At 38.0% G+C, this 10,259-nt stretch overlaps 1 protein-coding gene across 1 annotated transcript; it reads left to right on the forward strand.

The window, feature by feature from the left end:
- Positions 1 to 346: 346 nt before the first annotated feature.
- On the forward strand, positions 347 to 1,504 carry LOC105966498 (metalloendoproteinase 2-MMP). The gene has a single exon (XM_012991051.2). The coding sequence runs from the start codon at positions 449 to 451 to the stop codon at positions 1,388 to 1,390; it is 942 nt and encodes a 313-aa protein (XP_012846505.2). The 5' UTR covers positions 347 to 448; the 3' UTR covers positions 1,391 to 1,504.
- The last annotated feature ends 8,755 nt before the right edge of the window (positions 1,505 to 10,259 follow it).

Here is a 10,259-nt window from a genome sequence, read left to right on the forward strand (position 1 = left end):
ATTTGAGGATTGATTTACAAACTTAATCATCATCTCTCTTTAAAAGGTCGCCGGCCTTAGTATCTAACCTAGTTAATAATACAGTACCTATCAATACAAAGGAAAACCTATATGTAGATAAGATTAGTTATACATGTGGGAAATTAATTTATTCAAATTTTAATTTCTCAAATATGTGGATTAATTATTGCCATAAAATTACAAGTTGACTGTTATATTTTCTTTCATCTATAAATAGAAATATTATAGAAAAAAAAAAAGAGCAATACAAGTGGTGGTTGTGGCCGGTGGCTGGCCATTGAGTTCAGGCTATCACAAGTGGCTGCCAATTTAATTTCATTACAAAACTAAATCTCTATAAAAAGGAGATGTACTAAATAACATTATCTCACAACCAATTTTCTTTCATAATCTTCTTGATTTGTTTCTTGATATTACTAACTTAGTTATGGCAATTCAACATTTTTTTCCCATCTTTCTTATTTCCCTATTATGCCTTTCTCCTATTGGCTATGCCATGAGAGTGATATCGCTTGACGAAATACTGTCACCATTCGATTTCATCAAACTACTACAAGGTTCTGTCAAGGGTGATAGAACCCTAGGTATCAGTGGAATCAAAAACTACCTCCAGAAATTTGGTTATCTTGATAACCTAAATAACACCCAAGTCAATAATCTATTTGACGATGCTCTTGAGTCCGCCATCAAAACCTACCAGCGAAATTTCAATATTAACCACACTGGTATACTAGACGCTGCAACGGTGTCGACAATGATCATCCCTCGATGTGGGGTCCCCGACATCATCAACGGTGAAAACACGATGCAGCCTGCAGCGACAGAAACACACGAATCGAGCTCTAGCAGCAACCATGGACATATCCATACAGTATCCCACTACACTTTCTTTTCAGGAAACCCTAAATGGCCGCCATCCAAATATAACCTAACATACGGATTTTTGTCCAACGTACCCTCTAACGCAGTGGCCCCTGCAGAGCGGGCCTTTCAGAACTGGGACAACGCCACCCACTTCACTTTCAAACGGGCTTCCAGCGGTCAAACCCCTGATCTGACCATAGGGTTTCTACGTGGGGACCACGGAGATGGGGCCTCGTTCGATGGCCCGGGAGGGACCCTAGCCCATGCGTTCGCTCCAACCAATGGGAGACTTCATTACGATGCGGACGAGAGGTGGTCTGTCGATCCCGTAGCGAATACTTTCCACTTGGAAACTGTGGCACTGCATGAAATTGGGCACCTCCTCGGGCTTGGGCATAGCTCCATACAAGCTGCGATTATGTACCCTTCAGTTTCAGCAGGAACGGCCAAGATCAAATTAAATTCAGATGATATTCAAGGAATCAAGGCTTTATATAATATGTGAAATATTTAGCATTCCCCTATTGAATTAGAAGATCTATATATGATCTAATATATGCATGCATGCATGCACATGACAAATAAGTGTCCCTTACTGGACTTATAATTACTATGTAGAAAGGACGGATTTCCCTTTGCAAGAATCAATAAAACAAATTACTTTTTGATAATTTATGTTTTGTTTTTTCATTGATCTAGTATAAAAATCAGTAATCGGGTCCGAGTCGGTCGGCATCGACTCACGATTAATCGGCGCGACGGTGATTAATCGGTGATAAATCGGAAATAAATCGGTTTTTAAAATTTAATATAATATATTTCTAAATATTATTTATAAATACTCCAAACATATATAAAAAGATATTTAAACATAGTTATATCTCCATCATGTATATATCCTAATAACATAATAAAAGTTTAATAATCATAAGATCATAATACATAAATATCCTTATAAAATATAAATAAAAAAATATTTTTTTTGAATTTACATTTATTCTTGAACATTCGTGGCATACATCATTAGTTCTTTAACAATAACAAATTAACATAAACAAAATAAGGCATAAACTCATATTTTCTTTTATTAAAATCCAACTTTTATTTTGAATTATAAAAAGAAAAAAAAAAAAAAAACCGATTTTTAACCGATTTTTGCCACCGAGTTTGACCCGCTTTAAAGGTTTGACCGCCTCGGACCGACTCAGACCGCCTAAAACCGCCTCACAGGCAAATAACCGATTTTTCAAACATTTACACTAAAATCGTAAAGGTTTTGGACCGCCTCCTGTTAGTCGAAAACCTACACGCAAGTGCACGTATCGTACAAGTAATATAGTGGACAATTAAGTCCGGATATCGAACCCACAGGGAATATTTAATTATCTAATCCTAGACGCTAAATTCTACCAATTATTATCAAGCCCACCCTACACAGTCAACTTTATAGAGAATTAACCAAAATAAATTAAAAAGCAAATAAAAACGACAAAACAAGAAAGCAAATCAAACACGAAGATTTATCAGAGTAAACGAGCCTAGGATTTTATTCTTCCCCCTATGTGATTATTATTCCCCCAATTCCTTCAATTACGCAAGCAATTAACCCGGATTATTAACCTGAGATGCTAAATTAATCATAACCCGCTTCCGCGTGTATTACGATTCTAATACTCTAGATTCAATTACTATATTCCTATGCAATTAATTCTAGAACACAGCATTAAGCACAAATCTCAATAATGGCTACCTAAGAGATTAACTATATTCCTATGTTAATACCACAAAGGCTCTTCTACCACAGTTCTAATTATTAACCCGATCTTCCGATTCATGCGATTAACAATAACATAAAAGCGCATAAAGTGGCCAGTTTCATGAACTTAATAAAACAAGTAGAAGAAATAATCCGGAATTAAAACTTGCATAAAATCATAGAATTGGGTTCATAAATCCCACATAGGGTTCCAAATAAAATCCTAGAAATAAGAAAATTAGCTACTCATGATTAAAGGAAAAACGCAAATAAAATAAATCATAGACGATAAATCTATGCTTGGAGTCTTCGAATTCTTCGTCTTCGTTATTGCTTTGTTGCTCTTGAAATTTCGTCAAAAAAAGGATCCTCAATTGTGTGCTTGGATTGGTCTTATATAGGGTGAAGAACTTGGGGAAGAAGGCAGTTTCCTTGTGCAATTAAAATCCTTTTACTGCGCCAATACGTCCATCCGGACGGCCGTGCGAGATTAGGCTTTATAATCCGGACGGCCGTCCGGTCCTTAATTCTCCAGAATTTCAATATTTTCACTTTTGGCACACTTTTTCTCCGAATTTGCAGTTTTGACCCCATACTTTTCCAATTCTTCAATTTGTACCTAAAATACAATAAATCAACTTTTTAAGCACCAATTGTCATTAAAACACACCAAAAGTTCAAATAAAAAGATACGATAAAGTGTAAAAATATACACTTAACACACCCCCAAACTTGAACGTTTGCTTGTCCTCAAGCAAAATCTACCGATAAGCAAATAACACAACTATTACATCTCATCACATAGATCAATGATCAACTTCACGTTTTCAGAACTTGAAATTATATTGACAATTCTTAGGTATTCGCAAGCTCAAAATTCAACAACACTTAGTCACTCACCATTACCAAAAACCACAATTCATACAATTGCTTCAAGCATCCAATATTTGCAAATTAAAGATAGAAAGAATTTATACTTACATGCATATGCTTGACTCCAAATACTCACCAAATTATTCTACTCTACTAATATCGAACATTAAGCTATTGGGATCATTGGGGCTTTGTGGCTTTCAATTGTAAGGCTCTTTGGTTCGAGGTAGGACATATGGGTATATGTGGCTATTTTTCTTGAATTTAGGTGATTGCACCGAAATTTGAAAGATAGGCGTTTGAAACAATGAATTCACCTCTAAGGACTTTAATAAACTCGATTCTTAAGAGTTCAAAAGTCTCCACTTTTGCTCTTAAGACAATGGATCGAGCTTTCAAAACAATTCACAACTAGTCCTTATTTCTCCCTTCTAGTCTCTTCTTCTTCTTCTCTCTTTTTTTTTTTTTTTTTTATATTTAATATATATATATATATATATATATATATATATATATATATATATATATATATATATATATAGAAGCATATATATATTTATCTCTTTTTTTTTTTTTTTTTTTTATTTTTTTTTCATAGAAGAAGAAGGACCTTATAAAAATTTTCGACCGAACTCCAAGGGGTAATTTTTCAAGAGTCTCCACTTTTCTACCTTATACACATGGCTAAAAGAAAGAACACCTTTTCTCCGAGGCTCAAATCAAGGTTCTAAGGAATATTTCGATAAAAGGGTCAGCTTGAAAGGCTCAAACGGTTCAAAGAAGGCCAAAATCACATCCCAAATCACTCACTACTCAATACTTCGTATCATAAATTTCCTAAGGTGAGTTCTAAAACCGAATCATAGCATGATCTAGCACAAATTAATTCCAAATTTAAAATACAAAACATTCAACCAAAGCAATGCACAAAATGTGATTCCTAGCAATAATTCGCTTCTAAGTCCCATTGAATCGAAAGCTAAACAAACATCAAATCCTTATCACACAAAACAAGCAATTTCATCATCAAACATTGATCATCTCTCATCATCATAAATCAAAGATGCATTCGACTCAAGCAAAAAAAATTTTTTTTTTTTTTTTTTTTTTTAAATTCCGGAAAAACGAGAAAAACAATAAAAACGAATAAAACCTAATGCATGCAAACTAAAACAAATAAGCACAAAAATACATGCTTTTCACCCCCAAACTTAAAATTTTCGTTGCCCTCAACGAAATTAGCACAAAGTTTAAGGATAGAAAACACCTGATTTAGTCGGAGTCGATGTGATCGGGGTGCTCCTCCCTCCTTCTCTCATGCTCATCCTCATCGGAAAGCTCGGGCACGGGCTCAAGAATGGGTGCCGGTAAAGGTGCCAGCTCGATGTACTCGGGCGTGCCTTGAAAGATGAGATTTTGAAGAAGTTGGTTCGACTCTCTAGCCTCCCTGTCAATACCAACACAAAATAAGAATCGGAGAGTGCGTGAGTGAATTATGTGTGTGGAATCGAAGAATTTTTGGAAGAGAAATTCAAAAAATTCGAAAATTCGTGTGTGGGAGTTAGAAAGAAGGAAAGAGGAAGGTTTAAGAAATAATGGGGGAGAAAATCTGATTTATAGAATTTAAAAACGCCCAGTTTGGCCTCGGACGGCCGTCCCATGTTTTACCCAATTTCTCGGACGGCCGTCCGAGTCTTCTGCTTAACCACTGCTCACGGGACGGCCGTCCCATTTTAAGCCTTGTTCTCGGACGGCCGCACCGTTTCTCGAAATTGGGCAGTAGCTCAATCCATTCTTCGGACGGCCGTGCGAGATTACAGCTCTTTTTCGCACGGCCGTGCCAATTCACTGTTTTGTCCAGTAGCTCCTCTAAAATCTCACACGGTCGTGTGAATAATTGTAATTGGGCCCCTGAAAAATACAAACTTCTTATTAGTGCCCCTGAAACTTTTTTTTTTTTTTTTTTTTTACGGACGGCCGACTCGACCCTCGATCACGTTTTCGACCCTGAAAAGTAAAATTCAAATAATAAATTAGAATGCATGCTTATGATTTTAAAAACGAAACGAAAAATTAAATAAAAATACGAAAAACAATAAACCTCGGGTTGCCTCCCGAGAAGCGCTAAGTTTAAAGTCTTCAGCCGGACGTTGCTTCTTTAATTTCAAGCAAAAGTGACCGAAGTCACTTGGCAATCTTCACTCGCTTCCCAATACGGTTTGAGCCGGCTCCGTTTTACGTTGAACGTACGATTTGAATCTCGCTCCTTTATTTTGACCACCTCGTGAGGAAGAATTTCTTGGACAATACACGGCCGCGACCACTTTGATTTGCGCTTCCTTGGAAATAACCAAAGACGGAATTTGCACAATAACACCAATTGTCCTTTGTGCAATTCCTTTTTGATTTTCTCCTTACGACCACAATAGCTTGACTCATCCTTCTCTCGTGACTTGCTCGAATCTTCGGGTGGCAACATCTTCCTCGCATTCTCATCGTCGTTAAGACCTCGACTCGTATGACTTTCTCTTGGAGGATTTAAAATTGAGTCCATAAAGTAAACTTGCTCCTTCCGATTCCCGTTTCCGCCATCATCTCCTGCACTCAAAGATGTTTTCCCATTGTCCAAGATCGAAACATCAAACTTTTCATTATTTGTAAAATCCATAAGCTCAATAGCAAAACAATCATTATTATCACATGGATTTTTATTAGCACTAAAAACATTGAATTTGATTGTTTGATCATGCACAGTCATTGTAAGATCACCACTAGCACAATCAATGAGAGTTTTCGACGTGGCTAAAAACGGTCTCCCTACGATAAGAGGTATCTCCCTATCCTCATCTATATCAAGTATAACGAAATCGACAGGGAAGATAAATTTATTGACTTTCACTAGCACATTCTCTAAAATACCTTTTGGGTAAACTAAAGATCTATCGGCTAATTGAAGAGTTATAGCCGTCGGTTCAATTTCTCCTAACCCAAGATTTTTAAAAGTAGAGTACGGCATAAGATTAATGCTAGCACCTAAATCAATGAGCGATCTAAAATTTTTACCTCCTATAGTACAAGGAATAGTAAACTTACCTGGATCGCCGAGTTTTTGTGGAAGAGGCCGAGTAAGAATCGCACTAATTTGCTCCGTGAGTTGGATCATCTCGTTCCCTTGCAATTTCTTACTTTTCTTCACGAGGTCCTTGAGGAACTTCACCCACTTCGGCATCTTTTGAAGTGCTTCAATGAAAGGAATATTTATTCGAATTTCCTTCAACTTGTCCAAAAATCTTTGATATTCGGCATCGAGCTTATTCTTTATAAACTTTTGAGGATAAGGAATTGGAGGGACTTGTAAAGGCACTGTTGATGGTGGCTCTTCATGAGTTGATTCTTTTTCCTCATTCACTTTCGGCTTCTCGATTGCCGTGTTCCGCTTCTCTTTTCGTGGGGCTTCCTCCAATTGCTTACCGTTTTTCAAGGTGACTGCTTGGCACGTCTCGACCTCGATCTTTTTCGTTAGCAATCTTTGTGGATATGGGATTGGTTCGACCCATTCGGCTACAGTGACTTGCGGCTTGACTTGACTTTCTTCCTTTTTCTCGATCTTGAAATCGATAGCTTGGCACGTCTCGAACTTTTGCTTTCGAGGATCTTCCGTATTCTATGGCAATGCTCCCGCCGGACGATTCTCTTGATTCAAAGCAAATTGGGCGAATGGATTCTCCAAGTTCCGCAGCGAGGCTTGGGTAGCAGTCATGAATTGGGCCAATATCTCCTCCGTGCTTGATTTTTGGGCCGGTGGATTGTTGCCTTGATAGCTTTGTTGAGGAGGGGCTTGATTTTGGAATTGACCTTGAGGTCTTTGATATCCTTGGCCTTGTTGATTTCCTCCATATTGCCCTTGTGATATCCACCCTTGATTTTGAAATTGGCGAGGCGCGTTATTGACGTAGTTGAGCGATTCCACATCTTGTTGGCATTGGAGTGTGTAGTGATTTCCACCGCAAATTTCACAACATGGAGATTCAATTGCTTTGACTTGTTGTGGTGGACTTGCTTTGATGTGCTGCAGAAGGAGTTGATTTTGTTGAGCAATTAGGGTCACTTGAGCTTGAAGGGCCGTAATTGCATCTAACTCCAACACTCCGGGAATTTTCTTAGCTCCACTAACCGTCCTTTCGCTTGACTTGGCAAACCGATTTTGTGCAATTTGATCCAACATGATAAATGCATCCGGTATCGATTGACTCATAAAATTACCTCCGGTTGAGGCATCTAAAACGGTTCGTGCATTCTCGTTGATCCCTTGGTAGAAGATGTGGATTTGCCGCCATTGTTCGACTCCATGTGTTGGACACTGCCGCAAAAGAGTTTTAAATCTCTCCCATGCCTCGTATAATTGCTCGCCTTGCTCTTGGACAAAATTGTGAATTTCTCGTCGGATTCTCTCGTCCTTCTCAGGTGAGCTGTAAACTGTCATGAAGAGGTTGAGGAGTTGAGACCACGACGAGATAGAGTGGGGTGCTTGGGACATCAACCACTGGCGAGCTCTTCCTTGTAGGGAGTGCTTGAAGAGAATTAATTGAAGCGCCTCTTGGGAAACGCCGTTTTGACGGTGGGAATTGCAGGTATCTAGAAAATTGACAATGTGAAGATGGGGATCTTCACCTGCCAACCCACTAAATAGCCCGTTATTTTGGAGCATCGTCAAAAGGCCTTGCTTGATCTCAAAATTGTGTGCCTCAATGGGTGGATATTGGATGCTAGGGCGGAATCCGTCATGAGTCGGGATTATGTAATCTTGAAGTGCCCGTGGCCTGGCTGCTGGCTGTAACGGAAGTTGAGGGGGTGGGTCTTGGACTTGGTTTCCATTGGCATTGATTAAATTACCCTCTGCGCGTATGCGTTCTTCGTCTTCCATTGTATTGGTTGCGTGTTGACGTCTCCTAGCGGCTCGAAAAGTGCGTTCGATTTCGGGATCAAACGGTTCTCTAGCAAGATCGAGTCTCCTAGGCATACACCGTACCTAAAACAAAAATAAAATAAAACAAAAATTAAATGGGTGAATCGTGAAAATTGTTCAAATATAGAGCTAGAATAAAATAAATAATTAAAATATTCCCCGGCAACGGCGCCAAAAACTTGTTAGTCGAAAACCTACACGCAAGTGCACGTATCGTACAAGTAATATAGTGGACAATTAAGTCCGGTTATCGAACCCACAGGGAATATTTAATTATCTAATCCTAGACGCTAAATTCTACCAATTATTATCAAGCCCACCCTACACAGTCGACTTTATAGAGAATTAACCAAAATAAATTAAAAAGCAAATAAAAACGACAAAACAAGAAAGCAAATCAAACACGAAGATTTATCAGAGTAAACGAGCCTAGGATTTTATTCTTCCCCCTATGTGATTATTATTCCCCCAATTCCTTCAATTACGCAAGCAATTAACCCGGATTATTAACCTGAGATGCTAAATTAATCATAACCCGCTTCCGCGTGTATTACGATTCTAATACTCTAGATTCAATTACTATATTCCTATGCAATTAATTCTAGAACACAGCATTAAGCACAAATCTCAATAATGGCTACCTAAGAGATTAACTATATTCCTATGTTAATACCACAAAGGCTCTTCTACCACAGTTCTAATTATTAACCCGATCTTCCGATTCATGCGATTAACAATAACATAAAAGCGCATAAAGTGGCCAGTTTCATGAACTTAATAAAACAAGTAGAAGAAATAATCCGGAATTAAAACTTGCATAAAATCATAGAATTGGGTTCATAAATCCCACATAGGGTTCCAAATAAAATCCTAGAAATAAGAAAATTAGCTACTCATGATTAAAGGAAAAACGCAAATAAAATAAATCATAGACGATAAATCTATGCTTGGAGTCTTCGAATTCTTCGTCTTCGTTATTGCTTTGTTGCTCTTGAAATTTCGTCAAAAAAAGGATCCTCAATTGTGTGCTTGGATTGGTCTTATATAGGGTGAAGAACTTGGGGAAGAAGGCAGTTTCCTTGTGCAATTAAAATCCTTTTACTGCGCCAATACGTCCATCCGGACGGCCGTGCGAGATTAGGCTTTAAAATCCGGACGGCCGTCCGGTCCTTAATTCTCCAGAATTTCAATATTTTCACTTTTGGCACACTTTTTCTCCGAATTTGCAGTTTTGACCCCATACTTTTCCAATTCTTCAATTTGTACCTAAAATACAATAAATCAACTTTTTAAGCACCAATTGTCATTAAAACACACCAAAAGTTCAAATAAAAAGATACGATAAAGTGTAAAAATATACACTTAACACCTCCGCCTCGGAGACCGATTAATCGGCCGCCTCGGCCGATTTTTAGAACACTGATATTTATATATATATATATATATATATATTGCAAGTATAAGCATCGAGGTTGAGAAACAAGTCAAAAAAGCCCTATAATTGTTATGAAGATTAAAGCGTTTTTATGTTAAAGGAAGTGAGAATTCAATAGGAAAGATCAATCCCAACATGTATTGGGTGGGATTCCAAGGTAGCAGTGGCGAGGCCAGAAAGTTTGGTGAGGGGGGGCTTAAACACACGGGGGTTCGGGGGCAGCGCCCCCGGAAAAAAATTTGCTACGAAAGAAATTTGAGATGAAAATTCGATATGAATTTTTTTTCCTTCACTTTCAGAAGATAATACCAAAACCGTGAAAGCTAAATTGCTATGAAAATTTA

Source organism: Erythranthe guttata, chromosome 12, assembly GCF_056151865.1.
Source record: "Erythranthe guttata isolate IM_541 chromosome 12, IM_541, whole genome shotgun sequence".
NCBI lineage: Eukaryota > Viridiplantae > Streptophyta > Magnoliopsida > Lamiales > Phrymaceae > Erythranthe > Erythranthe guttata.